The following is a 25,006-nucleotide window of genomic DNA, read 5'->3' on the forward strand; positions in this document are numbered from 1 at the left end:
GCGGCTGAGGCGCGGAGGGCGCTGATTGGGCAGTGGCCGGGGCCGCGGCCCCTCAGGAGCCCGCCATAAATTCCGACCCGGGGAGGGGGGGTGCCTGGGAGGGTCTGTGTGGTGGTGGTAGGTCTCTCGCTGCCCCACAGAGCCCCACGGAAGGGCAGCTGCAGGCCCGGCCCGACATGCAGGTGTATATGGACTACAACGCCACCACGCCCGTGGCCCCGGAGGTGATGGAGGCCGTGTCGGAGGCCATGCGCGAGGCCTGGGGCAATCCCAGCAGCTCCTATGGAGCAGGTAGGGGGGCAGCTGGGGGCAGGGCGGGTGGCGCAGGGCTGGGCCCGCAGCTCTGGCCAGCCTGAGCACAGCACTGTGTGGGTGGAAACCTTCAGGTGGTTTGGGGCCAGCAGTTCCTGCGTTTGAGGCTGGCTCTTGTGGCCAGTGTAATGCTTCTGGGTCTGGATTTCCCACCTTTGGCCTCACTGTGCAGAGGCCTCTGTGGTAGTGGAGGCTCTGTGTCACCTGCAAGCAGCGGTAGCGGCTTGCTGCCACCATTGTCTGACTCCACTCTTCTCCCTGTGCTGCAACCTAGACTCATATAGAGGATCCTAAGAAACATAGAGGAAACCCTTATTTCCTGTGCAAAACCTCAAGCTCCTGGAAGTCTGCTTGGATGCACAAGGGCATTAAGGACACTAAATATCCCTAATTAAGGCCCAGCGGCCTTCTCTGGTTCAGGACTGAGCTACTAGCATAACTACCTGTTAGCTGCTCTCCATCAGACACATAACAGAGCTCCTTGTGCCTCGCCTCCTAGGTAGGAAGGCCAAAGAAATCATCAGCACTGCTCGGGAGAGCTTGGCGAGGATGGTGGGAGGAAGGCCAGAGGATATCATCTTTACTTCAGGGGGCACAGAGGTAAGAGCACCCAGGAAGGTGACTGGCCCTGTCCTCTGTATGGAGAGGGACAGCACACAGTCTTCCTGCTGTCCCTCAGAGTATAGGTGAAGCCTCAGCTTCCTGCCTTGACTGAAGGCCCAGGTGCCAGCAGGCATCAGGCTGGTCTGGCTGTGACCAGCTCCTCGGTGCCCTTCATTTCCTTTCAAGCAAGTGAGCAATAGAGAGGAAGGATATTGCACTGGTTCTTGGCCCCCTGCCTTCTTCACAGGCCAACAACCTAGTGATCCACACTGCCCTGAGGCACTTCCGAGAGAGCCTGGAGCAGGACCAGGATGGGCCTGGGGACAGTAGCACACCAGCAGTGGGGACCACTCCACACATCATAACATCAAACGTGGAGCACGACTCTGTGCGCCTGCCACTGGAGCATCTGGTGAAAGAGGGCCTGGCAGGTGAGCGTGGGTGCCCAAGAGAGGGCTGGAAGGAGGCTGCTGGCAGGGTAGAGGTGGGGGCATCTGTCCACAGGCTCGAGTTCGTGGTTGTAAAAGAGGGGGATTTTGCCAGTTAGTGTTTTTGTTGTGCTAGATCTGGAAGGCAGAGGAGGATGGAGACCTGTTTGCTCCGTGGGTGTTCCCCTTTTCTCCTCTGAGGGGTACTAACACCCTGTGCATTGCTCCTGTTCCCACAAGCTGGGTGCATTATCCCATTGGCATCCAATGCTGGTGCCCCAAGAGCCAGAGTGCTTCTCCCTGCTTGCTCCCTGGGCTGCCCTGGGCTCTGTTGGGCTGCCTGCTAATGCATGGGGCTCTCTTCTTGGCTTGCAGAAGCCACCTTCGTGCCTGTGTCCACACGAAGTGGGCAGGCTGAAGTGGATGATGTCCTTGCTGTGGTCCGGCCAACCACCTGCCTGGTTTCCATCATGCTGGCCAATAACGAAACTGGCATCATCATGGTGAGTTGGTGGCCTACGGGGCAGCAAGTGGGATAAGATAGGATCATGCAGCCTGCAGAAGGTGTCTGGGAGACATCCTTGCAAAAGAGTACGATAAGAGGGAACAAATGGTTACTCAAATGCAAACCCTCTTCCTTTCTCAAGCCTGTCTCAGAACTGAGCCAGCGCATCCGTGCCCTCAATCGGAAGAGAGCAGCAGTGGGACTGCCCAGGATCCTGGTGCACACAGATGCGGCACAGATGATTGGCAAGGGGCATGTGGATGTGCAGGAGCTGGGAGTGGATTACCTCACCATCGTGGGACACAAGGTACAGCCCTGCTTGTGTGGCCTGGCGAGCTGTTCTCCCTGCAGAATCATCTCCTCTGCTGCGGTGTCCAGGTGCCTTGCTGCAGTGTGGCCATATCAGGGCAGCTGTAGGAAATGCAGTGGCAAAAGGTGAAGGTGGAGAAATCCAGCTGTGTCTGGACAAGAAGCACATGGGCTAGAGCACATCCCTCTATCGGCTCTGTGGAGGATCCTGGCCTGGCCCTGCTCGGGCTGTGGAGCAGAAGTCTCTTACCTGTGAGACATTGGAGCGAGGGACTTGGATCTGTCTCCTTGTGAATGACACCAAAAGGGAAGGAGTGGTTGGATCAAGGGCAGGTCCTTCGTGGTTCTCCACCAGGGCTCGGCCACATGAGCGTGTCCCACTCTTCTCCCCTAGGGTGGTGGGGGATCTAGGCTGCTAGATGCTTGTTCAGTGGCCTGAGCCACTGGGTGATACTCTGAAGACAAGTCTTAACTCTCCCCAACCCCCATCAGCAGTCTGTGCCACTGATTTCCCCCATGATGGTACATGTACTGTGATACTATGAGTTGCACAAGGTCTCAGCAGGGTTTGGGGGCTGTAGTTGGAGGTGATGTCCTCTCACTGCCTGCAGCCCTCATCTCATCACTGCTCTCTGATGCTGGGCTTATCCCTGGGGCCTAACCCTCACTTCCTCTCTGGGAATGTCTTTCCCAGCACCTACTCTTCCTCTCTCATCTACTGTCCTCAGACCTACTGATCCCAGCTCTGCTCCAGCACTTTGCTGGGACTTTGGGAGGTGCCACCACCTGGCCCTTTCTTCTTCCAGTGCTGAGGTGCTTTACATGCAGCACTGACCCAGCCCTGGAGAGAGGGTGTGGAGGTGAGAGCAGAGCTGGGCCATGGCAGCTGTGGGTACATCAAGGTGGCACCTGGGGCATTGATACCATCATGTCTGTTTGGAATGGCAACAGGCTTGTGTGTCTGTCACAAGAGCATGGTGGGGTGCAAGCAGGGAGCTGTGGGTTTCCTGGATCCCAGGGCCACTGCTGGGCAAAGGTGAGTGACAGGGCTCCTGCAGGTCAGGAGAAACCTGTTTGGCAGTGCCTGGCAAGAAGCTGAAGCCCACCTGAGTGGGGAGCAGGTCTTTGACTGTAGAGCATGCAGAGGAGGCTGAGGACAGCAGTGAAGCTTGTGTGAGTGAGATGGGCTGGGGTCAGCACTGGAGGACTCTTGGATTCGGTGGGTGCACAGCAAAAAGGCACCAAGACTCCAGGCCCCTGGTTCAGGGTGGCCGTTTGTCCCTGCAGTTCTACGCCCCACGGATCGGTGCGCTGTACGTGCATGGCCCTGGCATCACCACCCCACTGCACCCAATGCTCTTTGGAGGGGGGCAGGAGAGGAATTTCCGTCCAGGGTAAGGTGGCTGGATGGTGGGCTGTGCTGTCTGCTGGTCCAGGGAAATGACGAGTCACTGCTTCCTCTTCCCTTCCAGCACCGAGAACACCCCGATGATCGCTGGCCTAGGCAAAGTGAGTTGGTGATGGCAAAGGGTGAGCAGGGGGTCATGAGCATTTCCCTGGAGCTGCTGCCTGGTGGAACCAGCCTGCTGCACTCCCAGATCTTTAGGAGTGACAGACCATGGGTGCAGGAGGACACCCAAAACCCAAGGAAGGGAGATGGGAGTTTCCAGCAGCAGTCAAAGGAATTGCTTTGAAGCACTCGGTACAGGCTGTACCACACAGCCTCCCTGGCAGTGGGACAGTCACACAGCTTATGTGCTGCACAAGGCACCTACAGCCTACCAGGGCTGTGCAGGTGACCTGGCAAACGCAGAGGCTCTTCCAGGGCTAAACTGGCATGCCAGGAGGCCGTGCACAGGGGGAGTTGGCTGGGGTTTGCTGATGGAGCCTCTCTGGGTTCTTTTTTCTCCACAGGCTGCAGAGCTAGTGAGTAGGAACTGGGAGGCCTATGAGGCTCACATGCGGGATGTTCGGGATTACCTGGAGGCCAGGTTGGAGGTGAGCAGACCTGATTCGCATTCATTTCTCCCCTCCCTGGGTTTCAGCTTGCAGAGTGGCAGGCACATGAGAGTGCTAGGAGAGATGCAGGTGGTGGTGAAGGAGGGGAGAAAACAGGCTAAAGGTGCTTAAGTCCAGGCTGGGTAAGAGCAGGGGCACCAGGGAAGGGAGTTGTTTAGACCAGTCTTCCTTCTGCCATCCCTCATCCAGCCCAGCTTTAGGATGGGAAGAAGACACAGCCCATCCCTCTCTGTCTAGCGCTATGAGTCTAACTGTGCAGCTCCCATCTCCTCTGTGCCTGGTCCTGGCAACTGCCCCAGCTGCTCACCCCATCTCCTCGCTGGTGATGGGGGGGGGGTTGTGGCAGACTCCAGCCGCTCCTTTTGGCCGTTGCCCACCTCGCTTGGGGCTCTCAAGGTAGTCAGAGGGGCAAAATAGAAGTTTCTGTGAGGGAGGACCAGGTGTATTTTCCTCAGGTCCTTGAGCCAGGGTGGGCATGACCCTCTGGCCCAGCTGCTTCCTGGCCAGAACAGAGCTGCTTATGTTCTTAGAGTGGTTCATAGCCCTCTGATTTCTCTAGGCCTCCTTCAGGAAGCAGAAGATCCACCTCAACAGCCAGTTTACAGGCTCCAGGCGACTCTGCAACACCTGTAACTTCTCCATCGTGGGCCCAGGCCTTCAAGGTAGCTCTGCCCATATGTTTCCCGCATGCCCTCACCCTACCACTGCCCCATGGTGGTCCCTGTGGAGCTGAGCGCCTGCCTTGCACAGCTTGCCACAGGCCTGAGCACACAGGCACCCAGCTGCAGCTTGGGCATGGAGATGCAGGCAGGCAGTGTACCGCAGGCCGCCCTTGGCGGCAGCCTGGGTGCTGGGAGATCTGTGCTTGTGTGCCCTGCAGGGCGAAGGGTGCTGTCGCGCTGTAAGACACTTCTTGCCAGTGTTGGGGCCGCCTGCCACTCCGAGAAGGGGGATCGGTAAGCAGCTGGTTTTTCCAGGCCCAAGTCCTCTCCCAGTGGGAGAGCAGCAGGGAGGGGGGAACAAGAAAGCGAAAGGGACACTGAATGGCTGTGGGCAGTGTTACCAGGAGCAGCAGAGGTTTAAAACTCTTCAGAGGGGCTGAAGGGCAGCAAAGGAGGGGTTATTGCAGGGAGCACATCTGAAATGTGTAGCCACAGCTGTCCTGCTGGGAAGGATCATACCCCTTCTGGTTCTGATGAGCCACGTAACCTTGGAGGTGCTCCTCAACTGGTACTGCTAGAAGAGTCCACCTTAAGTTTTTGTGCTTAAGCTCACCCACTCAAGCCCATGTAGGATCTCTTCAGAGAGCTCCTTTGGGAGTATATGGGGACAGTAGGTGCTTCTGAGACGGTCTGAAGCAAATGCCACACAGAGCAGAGCTGCCAACACATGGACACTAAGGAGATTCCTCCCTGGAGGGGAAGGGGCCAGATCCACTGAAGGGCAATGAGCCCAGCAGGAGCACGTGCCTTCAGAAAGCAGGCAGGCTGCTGTTGAGGAGACAGGTTTGGTTGGGAGTACATCTGGAGAGATGCTCCATTTCATGCCTTCTGTGAAGCTTTTGGGTGAGGCATGTGCTTCCTCAGCCCTTGAGTTAAACCCTGCTCACCTCCCTCTCTGTTGCAGGCCCTCCTCGATTCTGCTCAGCTGTGGGATCCCCTACGACGTGGCACAGAACGCCTTGCGGCTGAGTGTGGGGCGAGACACGACCCGGGAGGATGTGGATCTGGTTGTGCAGGACCTCATGCAGGCAGTGGCGCAGCTGGACCAGGACAGAGCCCCTTAGGCCCAGAGAGTGGCTCCCCGGCCGTCAGCCAGGTTCTTGGGACAGGATTATTATTCCCTTTGGGTGCTGGCTGCCTCCGTGCAAAACAGACCTTTTAAACAACCTGGTTAGAGCAGCTGTTCCCTCTGTTAGCTGCAGGGGTGCAAGACAGTAGCCAAGATAACAGCAAGCCACTGCTGACAGGAGAGGCCTCTCCAACTCTGCATCCAATCTAGCAACCATATGGCAGTGGACTGAGTCAATTCTGGTTGAATATTTTTGGTAGGATTAACTTTCTACCTGATCAGCTAGCTTTGTGATCACGGGTTGGATGTCGGGGAAATGATGGCTGGTGGTAGCAGGAGGAGGAAGCAGCATGACCAGTTTCAGCAGCAACGTGCTTTTAGGCTAGCTTAGCTGTATTTCAGCTTGCCCTTGCAGGGATCGTAGAGGGGGCTGGCGTATCTCCACAGCCTGTGCTGCTTGAGCAGAGAAGCTTGCTCAAGTGCAGGGTAGTGTGGTCTGCGCCAAGGGGGCAGCTGCGCTGCTTTGGGGATGGGGCGGTGCATCACAGGCTTGCTCAGGACTCTGTATCTGCTGCCCAGTGCAGGCATTTGGGGAGCCTTGCTGCCAGGCTGCTCCCTGCTTGTTAGCACATACCCAGCTGCTGCAAACAAGTGTGTGTGTGTGCATGGATGCAACAGGGTCTCAATGCTTGACTCCCTCCAGAGGATAATAGGCTGTGGGAGATGGAGGTGTTTTTTTTTTTTTGCCTTTTTTTTCCTTTCAACAAAGCAAGTTTGCCTGCTGTATTTCAGCAAGTGAGGAGTTTATAGTAGCACAGCAAGGTGCTGGGCTGGGAACTGCCCTTGCCTGACAGGGCCCTAAGTTACCAAGGATTTGTTGGCTGGGATGGTATTGGGTATGGTTTTCCCAGCGCTAGGTTGCCTTACTTGCTGCCCTTCCTCCTGTCCTTCCCACAGTGAGCAGAGCTCCTGTCACAAGCTGCAGGTATCCCTAAAGAAAAGACTTGTGGGGGCTGCCCTGAGTGTGTGCCAGCACCTGAGGAAATGTGTTGCCCCTGCGTGGCTAAGGCGGTCGCTCTGATGACTGGCAGGAGGATTCAAGCATCACATGCATTAGGAGCATTGCTGGCTGGTCGCGCTGACTGTTGGGGGGTCTGGTCTCCCTGTGTGTTCATAGGAATAAAAGTGAATGCCACTGCTGTGGCTTTTTCCAAAGTAAAATGCCTTTTCCGTTTTGGGAGTAACGGGACTGGTTGGGATTATTTGATGCTTTTTTTTTCCCCTCAGAAAATGGTCATGTCTCAGGCTCTGTGCGGGACCCAGGTCAGCTGGAGAGGGGAGGTGTCCACAGCCCCTGGCTGGCAGAGGGGAGAGAGCCAAACCCACCTTGTGGGCCCCATTACAACTGCAGTCTGAAGCCTTTCCCTCTACTCAAATGGTACCTGCATTAGAGACGCTCCAGGTGGTTTCGTAAGGCAAAAACAGGCAGCCGGTGCTTTTGCTGGCAGGATTTCTGCATTTGAGTGTCCATCTGTTCTGCCAATGTGGTGCAGGGGCTTCGATTACAGTGCAGATCAAGGGCCTGTGTGATTTGAGTTTATATGTGAGGTCAGACGGAAAGCAAAAAGCAAGGAAAGGAAGGAGAGGGAAAAGAAGCCAGTGGGTTTGGACCCATCCTGCTCCCTGCTGAGGACTGGCATGCTAACTCTGGTTGCTCCCCTGCAGATAACGTACCATTGTGCCCCTGCCCTCAGGCCCTGGTATTTCACACACCTCCTTGGCACTGAGAGCTGGAGAAGCCCTACCCTGCAACACCCACCACCACCACCACCATTTCTGTTGTGCGTTCAGCATTGCTTTTTCTCATCCAACAGAGCTAGGAAAGCAAAAATTACAGAAATAGAGTGTGTGCTGCTCGCCCTAAGTAGCAGAGGGGCTCTTCTGATGTGATGATACACCTGAGCCAGGCTCTCCAACCACAGTCATGGCAGGCACAGTTTCCCAAAGCAACATAGTCACCCCATCTTGGTGATGCTGTGTGGCAGTAACCCTAGGGCTCCCCTTCTGTCATACGGCAAACACGGCTAGGGCTGTCACCTGGAGGGGGTCACAATGGGACGTTCCCTTGCCATGGCAATGGCTCCATGGTCTGCAGTGCTACCAGCCCTCTTTGCACGTCCCCCAAGGCCTGGGAGAGCACAGCTCCTCCCTACAGCACACTGCAAGGGCTGCAGGGCAGCAGGCCTGGGCCTGCTGGGGGTGGTTGGGGCAGGAGGAGGCGGGGGGGGGGGTCCCTCATCACTCTCAGCTGCAGGTACCATCTCTGAGCACAGGAGAGTGAGGCAGCGATGGTGACACACTGGGATGCTCTCTACAGGCGGTACCAGCTGCACCAGTACCTGATGCTCATGGAGCTTCAGCAGGAGGGTAAGGTCTCGCTGTGGTGCCAGCCAGAAGGAGGCTCTGATACCTGAGGCTTGCCTTGAGGAAAGGTGTCGTGCAGCTCCTGCTGGGCTGCACAGAGGCTGCCTTCCTAATGACAGGAATAAAGCCTTTGAGTTTTCATCTACTACAATTTCCTTCTCTGTTGGGATTCCAGCCACTGCCTCTGGGCTCTTCTCACTACAAATTCTTGCATCTCCCAACTGGCAGCTCTGAACTCCAAATACCTTTCCATTTTGGGTATCAGCCACAGGATCCCCTCGACCTAAACAGACCTCAGGTCTCTGTTTCAGCTCCAGATGGTGCCTGGGCTCTCAATAAAACTCCTAGAAATCCCAAGACTCAATGCTGCACCTCAGTTTGGAGGGCTGTGGAGGTCACTACCCTACCACCTCACCAGTTAAGGGTGTGAGCTCGCTGATGCAGAGCATCACCTGCTTCTCGCTTGCTTTCCAGATATTGTCAGTATCTGGAATGGTGTGGCTGAGTACATTCAACGACACCTACTAATGAACAGGGTAAGGTTTGTACCCTGTTCCTCCCCACCAGCCCTGATGGCTTCAGCAGCCTCTTGGTCACTGACTGCAATGGATCAGGTTTTTCATCTGAAAAAGTACTTTTTCTTTTTGCCCTGTTCTTAGGGAGTGAAAATCAATGGACTTGGGACATTCTTTGTTGTTAGACAATATTTACCAACAAGGAACAATGACCTTCTTCCTGTTCAGAGACCTGTATTTAATCTATCTGTGACTGCTGCAGTGGTTCATCAGATCAAATACACTAACAGAGACATTCCTGGTAAGGAGTGATGAAAACCCTGGCTTTCCCTCAGGCCACCTCATGGCTGGGTGCTAGGAGCTGCTCCTAGGTGATGGTTACAAGCACAAATTTCCTTCCTAACATCCGTGAACAATTTCAGCTCATCCAAATCAAGCAGCCCACCAAGGAGCAGTGTCTAAGAAGGATCCTTTCAGAATAACTTCATAGTAACACTCTGTAAAATTAAACTCCCTGTCTTTGAAAGGCTTTAACGAGTGGCTCTGTGCCACTTGTGCCTGGTTGGTATTGTGGTGATTGCTGGCTAATGGCAATTTAAAGCTAATCCATGTTTATATCACACTCAGACCATGAGTAGACAAACACCAGCGATCAGACTGGTTTTTATAGACACAGTCTAGTTCAAAGTGGGTTGGCATCAGTTGGAGACTACCTCAAAACAGAGGTGGAGGCAGTAGCTGGTACAAAACACCACCAGTGATCAAGTTAGCTCTGGTTTCTGGTGCTAATCCTGCAGCTGTAGTGTGGCACTGATGATGCCAGCAGTGTAGCAACAATTGTCTGTGAGCCTGGACCTGCCAAAACTTCCTGTTAGTCTGCTCTGTGGTGGGATATGTGATTCTTGCTCTCTTGGGGTGTCACAGGGGACGTGATGATTCTGCCAGTGTACCACCACAAGATGCGCTTGGAGCCCTTCTTTCGCAAGAGGACAGTGGAGCGGTGCATGGAGGAGACCCTGATCTGTTTGTCTCGCCTTCTTGAAAACGCATGCGACGTGGACTTTGTTTTCAGAGACATTGGTGTTCTCGTTATCCGAGAAAACAGAGTGCGTATGAGATTTTACAAAGAGTTCCTTGAAACTCTAGATCAGACTGGGACTCTGGCAGAAGCTCTTCTCCGCGTAAGTTTTTTTGTTTCCTCCTACTACTCTGCATTTGAAATCCTTAGAAATGTTCTTGCAGCACTTGTGAACTGGTCTCTCTGGGCAGGCTGTGACTTGTGCAGTCACATGGGCTACAACACTGCGAAGTCTCCATAGAGCTCTTCCCACTGCTTAGTGTGTCAGTGACACTCAGAGGAGCTGCCCTGGGTCAAACCTGGCTAATCTGCTGCTTTCCCCTGCACTGGCCTCTGAGGGTTCCTCCATTAGCAAAGAACTGTTCTCCTGGCTGTGCATCTTGATTCTTGCCTTTGCAAAAAGCCTGGCAGTTTATTACTCAGTATTTACTCAGTGCTGTGCTGCACCTCCTTGCCAGAACAAGGCTTTGGTGTTGACAAAAGGTCCTTAGTTAGAGGACTGCAGAGGGGCCACTCCATCTCTGAGCAACAGAAAGACCGCCTGCTTCTGTGAGCAGAAAGATCACATCCTTGGCACCATCTCACATGTTGCTGTCACCATTGCAGGATCCAATGACAAAGGATTCAGTTATAACAGACAGGGAATCCATTGTGCCTCAGAGTGATGACAGCGATGCAGGTATCTTCATGTTTCCAAGGTGAGTACATTTGTTTTGTCACCTGCGGCTGACTCGTTGAACGCAGTTTTAGTCCCTCTGTGGTGGAGATGGAGATGTTCTCTGTTTGCTGAAGTTGGAGGATGGATGGATGAAATATGGAGAGCATCTCTTGGAAGGTGGCTCAGAGATCCAGATCTGTACAAGTCATGCATTTGTGACACTTCCCTATCTTTTGTGAGACCTGGGTAAATTATGGGAGCAACTTCTCAAAGGTGGAAGCTTATGTTTGTGAGGTTCAGCAGAGCTCTGTCAAAATGATTTTGGAGAAAGAGTTAAAAAGAAAAGAGTCTGTTTCCTATGTGGACTCCTACTAAAAGATGACAGATGATCCCCAAGGAGGATTTGCGTTAGGGTAAACTTTCTCCCCGAAAGACTGGCAATGCAGTCTAGAAGAGACTAATGAAGACTTCTCAGCCCTAAGGATGCTGCCTGTGCTACGGCCTTAAGAACACCTCTGTGCCCTGATATTTAGCGCAAGTTGCAAAGGGAATGTGGTGCCCTTTATTCCAAGTGGTCTCTCTTCTTGTTTCCAGATTGGAGATAAAGAAGGTACATAGACCACCATTCTGGAAAACTCCCAGAAAAAGAATTGTAAAGCTCACTCAGGGAAAGAAGGCAGGGAAAGAAACGGTTGATGAGAAGATTGCTAGAAAAGGTAAAGTAAGAGCTGGATCCTGACAGAGAGCGGTAGATTTTCCTTTCATCTGTTCTGCTGGGGCATGAGAGCTGAGGTTGCAATGCAACGCATGGTACAGTCAAATGTGCTTCTTGTGACTCTGTTTACCCATGATGGTCAACTTGCAGCAACTCCTTAGGCAACAAGATCTCAGGACAGCCCAGCACGCCACAGGCAGTTGATACCTCTGAGTTGCATTTACCCACTGAGCTCTAGTGTCACAAACAGAGAAAATCGCTCTGCAAAGTGAATAGCAAATTCAACTTTAAGCTGTAAAAAATGAAGGAGGTGACATAGCTCATGAAGCCAATTTCTGTTAATCTGAGGAGAAAAATCATCTGCATCTAAGCTGTATCAAAGCTTAATTTCATTTTGGATGTCAGATTTCTAGCTCTTTTCTTCCAATGACTTATCAGCTTTACTAAAAGCATGTCTACGGGGGCAGTATGCCAAAGGAGCACCTTTGTGGATATGCCATCAGGACAAAGATCCAAGAAACTGTTCCCTTTCTGTGAAATTATAACTCCAGATTCCAGACTCTTGGGTCACCATCTCCTAGCTAGCTCCCCACTGCAGAATAAGGGTAAGGAAAGCGGTCAAGATATAACACTGCAGGGAATAAGTTTGCACTGCAAAAACAAAGGGCTGGATGAGAGCTAGTGTCAGAAAGGGTCTAGGGCCCCTTAGGAGACAAGACCACCAGGAAAGCTGAGTTGCCGTCTCAGGAATTTTCAGAAAAGGCCTGAGCAGATGTGTGTGTCCTTCTTGTTTGAATTGTCACAAATATGCTGCTCTGCTGAGGCTGCCTGGTTCCTGCTTACAGCAAGCCTTCTTGGAAAGCACCTCCTGGGCCAGGAGAGAATTTCTTCAGTCAAGATAACAGAACAAAAAAGGGAGGAGATCAAAGAGCCTTCTGTCAGGTGAGTTTCTTGGTGAAGCAGTGGAGGGGCACGCTGTGCTTGTGGTTGAGTCCTTGTGAACTTTGGGCTCCCTGGATGGATTAACATGGAGAGATGTTCACATGAGAGGTGCGTGCTCTCGCTGCATGGCGAGTGGGTACCTAGTTTATGGGACTCGTGATTATTTGATGGGAATGGTGCTTATTTCCATCAAACTATTGCAGTTTCATGAGCAGGAGCTCATGGGCTCAGTCCAAGGGCTCTTCTAACCGTTCCTTGATGACATTGCTGTCTGAGCACTGGTCCATGTGCTGGGGGAGGGAGAGCTGACTCTAACAGAATCAAACACATTTGAGTCTGTTTTAACACCAAGGATGCTGCTCCACAGGGCAATTGTCCTGTCCAAGGAGGCAGAGCAGGGTCTGTTTTCACTATTTGTTTAGGGTACATTTTCTTCATAAGAAGCCTCCTCTTTTATACCAAACCTGTTTTTGTGGCAGTCTCAAGAGGCATACTGAAGATGGAGAAATGGCAGGACTCAATCACTTTCTCCTTTGACAGTCTCCCCCTGTAATAGTCCATTTTCCACCCCTGAACACACAGCTTTTTGCCCACCCAGCAGTGGGCAGGAGAGGGTGATGTGATGTCCAGGAACCTGTCATTTAAACAACAATGATTCTCCTTGGCTCATAAGAAGAGGGCTCTGATCTAGGCATCCTGGCTTGCCCCTGGGGAACATCATGCTACACCTAAATGTCACAGCTCGGGGCCTTTCATTCTCCTTTTATTTGAGTGCAGCAATTTGCCTCCACATGCCTCTCCTGCAGAGCTGCCTCTGCTGCACAAGCAGGCACGTGGCTAGTGAGGACAGAATGTCTGAACATGCGACGGGCTAGTTCTGCAAACTCATGCAGGTCTGTCTTTTCAGCCAGCCGCTAGCAATGCCAGAGGGCTCCCAGAAGGACGAGAAAGTTGAGAGCAAACACACTCCTGATGACCAACCTGGAACTGTTAGTGAAGGTCACAACAGGGCACAAAAGGTAGGGGCTGCACGATAGGGATTGGTGCAATTATTGTGTTGCTGTTAATTGTGGAAAAGCACAGTCATGGACACTGATTCTTAAAAGACTCTTTAGTATATGTTCATGTGAATGTTAAATTGTTCCACTTGAATGTTAATTGAAAAGATGAAAGTTAGTATTCCTTTTTTGCAGTATATGATGTACTTCTGTGGCCTCGTGAAACAGATGTATTGGGCAGTATTTTTCACAGAAATGTTACCTGTTAGGCTTTTGTGGGATTAAAAACTGAGTATCTTTATAGGTCATTGATTATTTAGGTGATTGCTCAGCAGAGGATAGTGCTTCAGTTGGGTGTGTAACAGCCTGGGAGCTAAACATTGCTGCCAGAGGGGCTCAAGGCAAGAGGCAGGAGAGCGAGACAGAGAGAGGAAGAGAGAAACGAAGCCCCAGCAGAGGAGGCTGATGTTGCATACTGGTGTGCTTCTGTCACCCTCCAGGAGATACAATACCTGCCTACCCCATGGGACCAAAAAAACCGCTGGGCAACCTGGGACGAAGACAGGCGCCAGAGAGAAAGAGCAGACCTGGCAGCCGTACTAGCTAGGAGAGAAAAGGAAAAGCAGTGGATGGCCAAGGTACTGGCAGCATTTTAAAGCATGTGGAAAAATGGCCTTTCTCTCAGCAAAGGACTGTGGTTTGAAAGCATCTCAAGTCCTGAAGCCACTGCAGCACTGCTGCTGCGAGGCAGCTGACACCTGACAGCCATGTGTGCCGCAGGACAAACTCGCGGTCTGCTGGGGAGATGATGTGAGGGATCACTCCTGCCTTGAGCTGAGGCAGTTTCTGCCTGTGGTTCCCCCACTGGAAGCTGGACACAAGCTTTCCCAGCTGAATGGCTTGAGCTAGTCCTATCCAGACTGCCTGCAGGGATGCACCTCCAGCTGGTCCTTCTCTTTACTAGCTTTACATATGTTAGGGGACCAGGAATATTATTTGTAATCATAAACCCTGGAGGATTTTCTCAGTCTAATTTTTAACTGAAGTGCTAGAAACAAAGTGCATTGACTTAAAATGTTGTCTCCAATGAATAGGAGACTAAGCATTTAATTTTTCTGTGGTCTGGAAAAAAACATAGTGCTGACTGTCCTGAGAATGGCTTTACAGTCACTAGATGCCTGTTAGGCTGTTCATGGGTATCTCCACTGCTCACACCTCAGTCTCAAATGCAATTGTTTTTTTTTTTTTCCCTTGTGTAACAGTTGAAACCTCTTTTAGAAAAAGTGGTTCCAGAGGAAGAGTATGGCTATACTCCAAGAGAGACTGACATCAAAAGATGGAGGAAGCTCTTACAGAGCACAGAACATTTGGTAAGAAACCTTTTCTGAGAGGAAAAATGAATTCCCACCCTGGTCACTTCCTTGTCAAAGCTGGAGATGTGATGCCCAGAAATATATGGGGAAAGCAAAGAAACCATCTAAATTGGATCTCCTCATGATCAAAAGACGTTTCTAGGGTGTCAGTTGTTGGAGAAGCAAGTGGGGGTTGTGAACACAAATGCTTATGTTGCAACTGGAGGCCAGAAAGCCAAGATCAGTTGGTCTGGCTTGCTAAACCCTACTGGAGGATTCCTCTTAGCTCCTACAAATGGCAGTTGCCCCCCCTTGTACAGGACAGCAGGCTGAGGTAGAGGAGCTGGCTGAGAATTACAGTGAAACCCTGGCCAGACCGCACCACTCCGCCACTGGGGGCTGTGGTGACGTGACACTTTCAGTTGTCCAGCTGCTACTGCCGTGTCCCTTGTCAGAGTTGCCTATGGGGTCTGCAGTGGGGGAGGCAGTGCTGTCGAGCTGTGGTGCTGTGCATTAAGTCTCTCTTCTCTGCAGAAACCCTACTCTCCTGGGGACGCTACACCCTCCCTTGTCAAGAGAAAGGCATACGATGAAGGGTTGAAGGAGAAGATTAAGCAGAAGTGGGAAAAGGATAAGAATCCTAAATCTGCAGAGAAGCAGAAAGAACCAAACCTGCTGAAGCTACTGCCAGAGGAGTAAGTGCCTGCCAGCTCCAGCCAAGGCCTGGGATACATGTGTGGCAGCAAGCCCCTTGCCCTGGCAGGGGTCCCAGCCCCAGAGCTGTGAGAGTGCTTCATTTCTGAGGGCAGGAGAATGGCCTGGGTTAGACCCATTCTTCCAGTGCCTCTCAGCAGCCTCAAGCAAATGCCTAAGACGCATCCTCGTGAAGGCTGTGGGTACAAATGGAGCTGTGGTTGGCGGGGGGGGGGGGGGGGGAGAGGCTGGTGGGGTCATAGCCGCAGTGCCAGAGGGCTCTTTTCACTTCTTTTGCAGCTGCACTTCCCCACCAGCTCAACAGACTCTGCGAGAGGCAGTGCTGTGTATGGCTGAGGGGGAGGCACAGGGGCAAGGGGGAGAGAAGAGGACGGCAGGATGTGGAGGACTCGGCCCCAGGGAGACCAGCTGTGTGGGTGCCCCCCGGGGGAGGGGGGCACAAAGGATGTGGGTCACATTGCACATCACAGAGATCCCCTAAAACTTTGGCAGAAGCATACCCAGAGCTGTACAGCCTGACAGAGGCCTGCATTATTCCTCTGCCTCTCTCCCTGTCTGTAAAACTGAACGGCTTTCTTTTAACTCCATAGCATTTGGGAGATGATCCAGCTACAAGACTGGGTGGTGAAAGGTATCAGGATGGCAAGCCGTGCAAATGAGAGATGAACAACCCCAGAGCATCCAGTGCCCTTCCAGACACTACATATACCTTCAGATCCTGGCACAGCCTGGATAAACTTCCACCCTTTTTCTTTTGCAAGGACATTCATTCTTTGTCTCTGTAATGCAAATCTGCCTCCAAATCTGTTGATCATCATCCAATGACAATTAATCTTTGCAATGGCATTCCTTAGGATTTCCATGTCTCCCTCTAAGTGCCTAACTGCCTATCTCTCTTTCCCTGTGCAGCTCTCTGGATCAGCTTTATTTATCTACATAGCTAGAACTTCCTTTCCCTATAGATCTATGTCTCTATCATGGCATATATGAGCTCCCTGGTATTTTACCTCCAACCTAGTCCGGCTGTAGGTACTGTACTGAGATCAGATGGCTGAAACATCTTTTTCTCTCATGAAGTACCTACAGGGCTCAAGTTGAGAGGTCTGTATTTATTTTTTATTGGATGAAAAGCAGTGAAGAGAAATATTCTGGGACTCTTCCTCCACTCTGCAACTGCCATCATGGGCCAAATCGAAGTTGCAGATGAGTATTTTGGAGCACTATAGAGTCTTCAGCGAGAGGAGATACATTCCTGATAATGGAGAGTGGAGACACTTAATCCTATTAATTTTTAGCTGTCTCCTTTCTCTAATTATGATGACAGGTCTAATGCAGAGGAGAGAAATTAGCTTCATGCTTATTCCTATCGAGGGGTTTGTTGCAGCAAGTTATTTTAAGCATCTGGTTGATGGTGTTTTTAAGAGTTTTATAGGAAACTATTATTCTTTGCATTGGAAAGAAGCTTTAGGGAAAACAGTCTCAAGCCTGTTTTGACAATCCTGTTAGCCTTTTTCAAATTCTGGGCTCCTTTAAACCGGTCTCTGATCCTACTCTGAATTTTATAACAAAACATCTCCAGCAGGATCAGGTGAGGACTTTTCAAAAAATTCTAGGGAAAGTGGCTGAAGCCAGTGTCCTTCTAATCTACTATTAGAAGGGATCTTTGCTTCTGTTTTGTACAAATTCCTCCTACCTAGTGCTCCACACAACATGAAACAGTCTGTCAGTGTTTGCTGGCAGAACCATCTTCACATGGTCTGAACAGGTGACAGCTGCCTGCCTGCTAGATCTTCTAGTTCTTGGGGACCTTTATCTCGCAGCTGTGGCCAACTGTCCTTCAGCCAGAGCTCCAGTTTTTGGAGCTCTTTTCCCTGCAGGCAATTTAAATTCAGATAGAAATTTTAACCAAACAGCACAAAAGCTTTACTGATTTATTCTCTTCTTTGTGTACATACAGGAAAGGCAAGTTAAAATCACAGAAATATTAGCATTGCTTCATTTAAAATATTACAGTCAATACAGAGGAAGTGTTACATGGGATTCAAGCACTCTGGTTCACTGTTTTAATGTTTTACTGTTCATTTTTCTGTTATCACAGTACACGGGAATGAGAGTCACTAGTGAATCGCTCTGTCTCTGTATTGTCTTATCCAGGGAAGGTGCCTATGACCTGGCCTGCACTTCTGTAGGCCAGCCTATGCTTCTGTTCCCATACCCTACATGCTGGAGACATATACTTTTCTTACACGTCAAAAAATGTCAGGGGTTTTACACACTAGAACAAATTCATCTGGAAATACCAACATTGCTACATCAGCTGTGAATTTTTAAACAGTAGAGACAGAACCCGACGACTACTCTAGAAGAGACAGAGTTGCAACGTTACTCTCACACAGCCACATACAATGATTGGATAGCAAAACTGGAAATCATTTAATGGAAGAATCCAGAATCTCTTGATAATCTTGTCTTCCTAAATTCTTCCAGGACAACTTGTAACATGCTAAGAAAAATACGCTAACTAAAATAACTGCTCCACCAGCAAGATCATAAGCACTTGGAAAGATTCGCAGCACGATGAGCTGCAGGACCATGGCGATGACTATCTCCAAGTGCTGTACGGTGCTGACCAGAGCAGGGTGGAACTTGCTGAGGGCATAGTAGACCCCCAGGAAGGCTGCTGTGGAGCATAGGCAGATGGCAAGGAGATAGCTCCAGGTTTCTCCATCCAGCGGAACGATTGGCTCTTGAAGGAAAAACATGGTAGATGCTCCCCACACTGTTCCCGTCCAACTAAAGGTGAACAGGGCTGTCCACATGCTGATGTTATCTTTGATCGACCTGTAGACTATCATGGAGAGAGCAGTGGTCAAACCTGCCATCACAGTCATGGTATAGCCAAAAGCTTCCTTCCAGGTGCTCAACAAAGAGTCTTCCTCGCTCACAATGTTGGGGATCATCACCAGGCAAACACCAAACACACTGCCAACTACAGTAATTATGTCTATGTAAGCCATTCCTTCATCTAATAGTAAAAAAGCCAAAATGGCACTGAACACTGTAGTGGTAGCCCTCCACATGATGGTCCCATTACTGGGGGGAACTATAGAGAAGGCAGTGTAGGCACAGGTAATGGAGATAACGTTGCAGACACCATAGAAGAAGAGCCGCAGTCTAAACCCTTTGGGGCCAAAGGGAGGCTCATGGTGATAACACACAACTGTAACAGACAGCACCTGTAAGACTGAGCGGATGAAAATTAACTCTAGGGATGGCACTTTGGAACGATCAGAAATCAGTCTTGTTATTAGAGCCACACATCCATGAGCCACAGCAGATCCAAAAAGGACTACCCAAGTTTTTCTCGACTGCAGGATACTTCCTTCAGGAAAATTTTGGAATTGCCCAGTGTCATCGCATTTTGGCAATTGTGGTGGCTGAAGCTGGGTGTCTATTGTACCAAAAAAAGTCCTTTCTCTCCTTTTGCCATCATTCAGTAATCTTTTCTTAGGATTCTCCTCCATAAATACTCCAGTATCTTCATTACCATCCTCATCTCCCTCTTCTCCTGGTTGAGGGTAATGGGAGGTATATTTCACTGTTACTGTGTTGGGATGGATTTTCACTCGTTTTTTGACTGGGTATTTCTGAGAAGACATATCCATTTCCTCAAAGAAAAATCCTGATCTTAACAAAACAAAGCAAAAAGATGCACTGTTATTTAATTAATAGTGAGAGATTCATTAATTTTAAATGCTGTCAGTTCTTACAAGCTATTTCCGTGAGCCATGCTACTAGATTTTTTTCTTGGTTTCCCTCGTTTGATATTAATTTCCAGTGAGTTATTGCTAGACGCCTTTGACAGGCCATTTGGATTTGCTTAAAAAGCCAACTAGGTAACTTAACCTTAGTTGCTAATTTTTGAAAATGACTTATGTTCTTACTATGTATAGTATAGAATATACAATATACTTTTATTCATACTCTACTGAGAAAGTTCTATTTCTGAAGCTTTTTAGACAGTAAATGCTCTCATTATTAATTATGCTTACTTTTACTCATTTCCTTACATTACAGAAGAAATTTGGCAGGCAGAGATGATAACTTCGTTTGTAAACTGACAGGCAGCAGTATAGGGAAATACAGAGTATCCCTGAGTATGTCAGCACAGTTAGTACAGTAACAGAACAAATTTTTGAACAATATTTTGATGGTGTTAAAAATTCCATGTTCTTTTTTCATCTTTTTATTTCCAGTGATTGAAATTGCACTAGATTCATTTCTCAAACTGAATTCAAGTTCTTTTATAAAAGAAGAAAATTTGGAAGGGTTTGTCTGAACTACTAAGCAGACCTCCTAAAGGCAGGCAGTGCAGATATGGGAAGGCTGGATTTAAGAATACCTCTTTTTTGCCTCTGCCTGAGGGACCATTTCATCCTGCATGAACAGTGTGAGCTCACCCTTGGCATCTGTGATCTGTGCACACTGGCGAGGTGCACATGGGGAGCTGCATGTGTCAGGACAGCAGCCTCTGCCTCCCAAGGCAAGCAAGAAATCTCCTCGGAGGGACACAACGGTGCTCAGGGTGCTGGTGTTCACCCGCACAAATGCTCCTTAGTGTTTGCTGTGTTGGACACATGAAGCCCTGTCCGATGACCACAGTGCCCCCAGGGAGCCCACATGTGTCCTTGCTTCCCTCCAGCCTGTACCACGCGTGCCGTCATCATCTCAAGGCCCAAAATCACAACGCTGGGCCAGTTTAATACAAGGCATAGGGGCATCGTCAGGCTTACTTCATTGTCTGCGCTGCCTTCCATCTGTGCAAAGAGCCCTTCCAAATGAAGTCACAGCAGAGGAAAGACAACCTTTCCTGTCCTCCACAGAAAATAAATACATTCAGACTTTACGTGCTATGGAGGGACTTAATCACAAGCTAGATTGGGAAAACACCCCTCTCCCTGTCATCTACATCTTTGTCCAGATGTAGAAACAGAAAGACTAACCAGATATCAAATAGAAACAGTTAAAGTGATCTCAGCAAAGAAAGTCATACCCAAAGTCGGCATGAAACAATCTACTTGTTCACAAAGTGGAACGTTTGAGTCGTATTAGCAAGCCTGTGAAGCCACGCTCCTTGGGAACAGGCAACTTCAGGTGTCTCATTATGAAAACAAATCCCCCAAACTTTAGATAGAGAGAAGGCAACCAGCGTGATCTTGCTAAGAACACTCCTTAGCCATCTCTGAATTGTTGACCAAACAAGCTTAGTCCAAAGAATGAACCTGTTTTTTTGTAAGTACAATTTTCCTATGATTTAACTGCAAGAAAATTCATCGTCTCATGCCCACTGTCTGTACAGAACAGCCGTTGAAGACGCTGCTTCATCTCTGTAGTAGTTGTAGGGGACAGGTATGGAGGGCACCGCTTCATCTCTGTGGTGGCTGTGGGGGACAGTATTGCCTGTATCTTGCTGGCAAAAATAATTTACATAGGAATGGGACATTCTTCCTTTCTCCTCAGAGGTTTGGGAGTTACTGAACCCCTTACTATACTCCAGCTACAGCTGCAGCTTACCTCTTGCAGGCAGTGAATCCCTGGTAGCAACTGCAATGAATGGGAATGCAGAGAGGGGCTGGTGCTGGTCCCAGCTCTGGAAGGATACAAGGCAGGAGGATGGCAGCAGCACCATTTGGACTTGCACACGTAAGCGAGGTATCCTAGAGCACTGCCTTACTCTTGCTTTGGCAGACTATACTCCTGGCCTCAAGATAACTCACTGAAGCAGAGATCAGCAGAAGAGGGCATAAAGACAAGAAACACCTCTGTCTATGAAGGAGCCTTTGTGTTAGCACTCCTGTCCATGTCTGCTGCCAATTCATTTTCAACACAGCTCAGCCCAAAAATCAAAGCATACCCCATACACTGCTAAATGGTGCAAGAGTACTCAAGAGTTCTCATTAGCGTACAGTGTAGCTATTGCAAGAAACAAGAGGAGAAACAGCTGAAGTGCCAAGTATAGCAATACAAAGAGAATAAGAGCTGTGGATCAGCTGCTTTAGTGGGCAGCTCCAACAATCTATCAAGCATCTAAAACCACCCCATTAGAAAGCTACCTCCTCCTCCCTGTCTGCTACTTGCTCATTTTCTTCAGATAACATGTTAATTGCAGATTCTTTTAACATGCAAATGCAAAACTAACCAAATGAGTCAAAAGTAATGCTTCTAATAAACACATCTTCTCCTACTTTGCATTTTAATTGTGTTTTAAGATTTACAATTCTGCCTTGGCCTCCTCGCATCTTAAAAAATTATGATCTTCTTGATTTAAAACACAATACATGGATGACAAAAAGTAAGTGGGAAGAAAAGACGACAAATGGTGTATAGCAGGCAATGATTATTGGAACTAAGGGAGATCTAGGCTATATAACCTCAGTCATCTCATTAGGAAACAGCTGAGTACCTGCTACAGCCACTGATTCATGAAAACAAAAAATCAAAACGACTAATTTCTTATCATTAGCACGTAACTGTATCTTTTTCTCTTTCTTTCTGAGTTTAGATTACATTTTCTTCCAACAAATATAGAAAAGGGTAGAGAAAAGAGACGAAATGCATTTGCAGATTTAGTATTGGACCTACGTAACGTATTCAAAGATCTCTTTGGAGGAAAACAATAGATCAAGAGCACATAACTCAAAATGGCTGTCCTATAGAGACTCGGTATTTCCTTCAGTATTCTACAGCACTAAGAATTTTAACTGTTGGAAGGTCTGGAAATTGGAAGAGGAAATGCAGGAGAAATGAGAAAGGTAGGAGATGAGAAATAACAAAGAAAAAAATAACAGGAATGCTTCAATCAAAATTTATTTACTCAACTAAATATTGTGTATATGACAAATAAATATTATGCCAACTCTAATACAGTACATTTATTTTCACTCTTTGGTGACCTTGCTTTGCTTAACCAGAAAGAATCTCAGAGACTGAGATTACTACATATCCCAAATCCATTATCTTTGTCCCAGACACAAATTTAAAACAAATGGAAACCAGCACAGCCTATGCAGAAAACTTGCTGCTTTGCTTTCTGCAAATGCCTTTTGCAGAGATTACATACACTTTTCTTCATATCTGGAAATATAAGATTTTTTTCATAGAAAATGCAAATAAACCACAATTTGCTTTTGAATCAAAAGTTTAATCAATCAAGTTTAATACAAGGCTGAAGATTAAGCAGTATGCAAGATACTAATGCTAAGTAACAAAACAAACATTCCTAATTCAGATGACAATCTGGGAAACCCATTCAAACTCCTGGAAATTACTGATCGTCAAAATGTGAACCCTGTATTCCCGGTGGTAAACAATTAATCCCAATGGACTCAATAAATCTATGATAGCTCATCAATAAAATATGTACTGTGATTTTTTTTAAAGCTACACATATGCTGATTAGCAAGCTAGAAATACATGATTATATGCTACTTTGCTACTGCCCTCCTCTCCCCCTCCCCAATAAAGGCTGAGCTTTCCTTCCTGCCTTGCCTGAAGGAATTAAGCCATTCAGGTCTGACTGCTTATTCTACCCACCAATTTTCACTAAACTCACAGGAAAAATACTCTCTCTTCTGTCAGATTTGGTCTAAATCAGTCAGCCAACTGAAAAGTTATTATTATGACAGATCTGCAGATGCAGTAATTGCAATTCCTTAGGAATTGCAAAAAAAAAAAAAAAAAAAAAAAAAAAAAAAAAGCCATACATCCCATGCTTTGAAATTTGAGCCTTGCAGGGATGTTCTTTTGCCACTTCTGTGAAAATCCTGAAACCCAATCAAGTTAAACTTAGTTTATCAGAGGATTGTAACAAATTCTATAGGATAATTACAGGCTAATAATATTCCCCGAATATTACAAGTACAATAGACACACTCCATCCCTACATAGCTCCCATTAACTAATTGAACGTGTATCACCTTCACAAAGCACCTCTCTGTAAAGATAGCACACTGACTTCTTTCAATTCGTTACGTGGTACAGGAAAATCTAAATTCTGGCTTCAGCATCCTCTCCATTAAACTACCTTAGCTTGCAGATTATTCAAGACTTGTAAACACTGGTGATTCTTTGGTGCTTGACAGTTCAGGCAACTGCACATGCCAAGCGATCTACACTCATCCAGTGTGTGATGAGTGTGATACAGCATGAACAAATAAGTGGGAGGAAGAGAAGACATAAGGTGCACAGCAGGCAATTAAATGTTGGCATCACTGAAACAGCCTACATTTCTCCTATGCTTTTAAACTACTTGATAAGGTGCATGCTAGAAAATCAGAGTACATTGTTTCTTCACACAGATGGTCTGACTATAACAATCACAACTGTATTTAAAATCAGATACACGCAAAGAAAGACTTAAGCCTTTCTTAAAATGAAGTGAATAATACAAGTATTTAAGAAAATGGAAATAGTAATTACATCAAAGAAGTTTTTAGTATTTCAGAACAACATACATTACATACAAACCAGCAGATAAGACCCTGTCTTATATGGATCAAATCATATCCAATGGCATTAACTGCCAACAAGTTAATATCAATATGCCCGTCATAGAGCTTGAAAACCCTATCAGTACATTCCCAATGGTATTTTTCTGGCTACAAAGCATTATTTGCATTAGCTCAAAGTTGCTGCATGCAACTTCAGTGGGTTAATACATGTGCGACACCTTTAATTTCCTTTACTTTCATCGACCTATTCTCTTGTTGTATAATGACCCCAGGTGTGCCCAGGCTCCATATAAATACACTTTTCTTTAATTTCTGCATTCAGTGTTGCCTGCTGTGTCTGCACAGCAGCAACATTAGCATTACGCAATTTCGAAGGAAGAGACACTTTGTCTGCAAAACTTCCCTGTTCAAAAACCCTAATCTGGACGAGCCCCTTTAGACTGGAATTCCAGGCGTAGGGGGAAATAACAGAGAATACACCATTCCTTAAAAGTATTCTCTGATACTATAATAAAACAGCTTAGCTAGGCACAAGCAAGACCTTGTACAGTACATTACAAAGGGCTGAAGCAGAGCCCGAGAAGGCACATCGGGATCTGCTAGAACAGACTAAGGCCACGGTACCGCTTCAGCTGGTATTTTGCTTACTGCTTTCGGGGTTCCCCACGTAACTCGCACGAGACCCGGCGGCGCGGCGAGCGGGGACGGCGGCGTGCGAGGCGGCAGGGCCGGACGCGGCGCCTCACGGAGGGGACGGCACCGGCGACGAGACCTCCCCCGCGCGGCGCGGAGGGGCCACCGACCGGGGGGGGCTGAGCGAGAAAAAAAGGGGAGAGAATGCGACGGGGGAGGCTTAAATAAATAAGCAGCAGCCTCAGGGGGTGGCGGCCGGCAGCAGTCCCAGGGTGCTGCTGGATTCCCGCCCGGCCCGGCCCTCACCGCCGCCGCTCGCAGCGCCCCAAGCACTTACCGCTGCCGCAGCACCCGCCGCCGCCGCCGCCGCCGCCTCAGCCCGAGGCGCCCCCCATGGCGGGAGCCGCCGCCCCCCTCAGCCCGCGGGCCGCATTGCCGCGGCTGCGGAGAGGCTGCCGCCGGGGCCCGGCAGGCCGCTGCGGTGCGGTGGTGCCGCCGCC

General features: G+C 48.9%; 3 protein-coding genes across 10 annotated transcripts; 2 read left to right on the forward strand and 1 right to left on the reverse strand.

Moving 5' to 3' along the window:
* The first annotated feature begins 31 nt into the window (after window positions 1-31).
* SCLY (selenocysteine lyase) lies at window positions 32-7,188 on the forward strand. Of its 6 annotated transcripts, none has more exons than XR_009959333.1 (12): window positions 32-291; window positions 812-912; window positions 1,163-1,346; window positions 1,719-1,846; window positions 1,991-2,155; window positions 3,445-3,551; window positions 3,630-3,666; window positions 4,072-4,155; window positions 4,736-4,838; window positions 5,057-5,132; window positions 5,803-6,223; window positions 6,925-7,188. XR_009959333.1 is itself a non-coding variant. In XM_062583153.1 (12 exons), the coding sequence occupies exons 1-11, from the start codon at window positions 177-179 to the stop codon at window positions 5,960-5,962; spliced, it is 1,260 nt and encodes a 419-aa protein (XP_062439137.1). In that variant the 5' UTR covers window positions 32-176; the 3' UTR covers window positions 5,963-5,994; window positions 6,095-7,188. The 6 variants fall into 6 exon arrangements, 5 of the variants coding, with proteins under 5 accessions (XP_062439137.1, XP_062439138.1, XP_062439136.1 ...); XM_062583153.1 differs by having other exon boundaries at window positions 5,803-5,994; window positions 6,095-7,188; XM_062583154.1 differs by having other exon boundaries at window positions 5,803-5,994.
* A 1,086-nt stretch (window positions 7,189-8,274) lies between these two features.
* Window positions 8,275-19,289, forward strand: LOC134144026 (coiled-coil domain-containing protein 81-like). The gene is made up of 11 exons (XM_062582601.1): window positions 8,275-8,927; window positions 9,051-9,207; window positions 9,831-10,087; window positions 10,591-10,682; window positions 11,237-11,358; window positions 12,203-12,299; window positions 13,207-13,318; window positions 13,798-13,935; window positions 14,560-14,667; window positions 15,184-15,344; window positions 15,954-19,289. Exons 1-11 carry the CDS (start codon window positions 8,919-8,921, stop codon window positions 16,027-16,029), a joined length of 1,329 nt encoding a protein of 442 aa, XP_062438585.1. The 5' UTR covers window positions 8,275-8,918; the 3' UTR covers window positions 16,030-19,289.
* Window positions 17,281-24,883, reverse strand: SLC35G2 (solute carrier family 35 member G2). Of its 3 annotated transcripts, none has more exons than XM_062582602.1 (2): window positions 24,844-24,883; window positions 17,281-19,050 (listed from the first exon to the last, which is right to left on the reverse strand). In XM_062582602.1, exon 2 carries the CDS (start codon window positions 19,026-19,028, stop codon window positions 17,793-17,795), a length of 1,236 nt encoding a protein of 411 aa, XP_062438586.1. In that variant the 5' UTR covers window positions 19,029-19,050; window positions 24,844-24,883; the 3' UTR covers window positions 17,281-17,792. The 3 variants fall into 3 exon arrangements, with proteins under 3 accessions (XP_062438586.1, XP_062438587.1, XP_062438588.1); XM_062582603.1 differs by lacking the exon at window positions 24,844-24,883 and adding an exon at window positions 24,522-24,758; XM_062582604.1 differs by lacking the exon at window positions 24,844-24,883 and adding an exon at window positions 20,938-21,047.
* Window positions 24,884-25,006: the final 123 nt, after the last annotated feature.

The sequence above is a fragment of the Rhea pennata genome, chromosome 9 (genome assembly GCF_028389875.1).
Source record: "Rhea pennata isolate bPtePen1 chromosome 9, bPtePen1.pri, whole genome shotgun sequence".
In the NCBI taxonomy this organism is placed as follows: domain Eukaryota; kingdom Metazoa; phylum Chordata; class Aves; order Rheiformes; family Rheidae; genus Rhea; species Rhea pennata.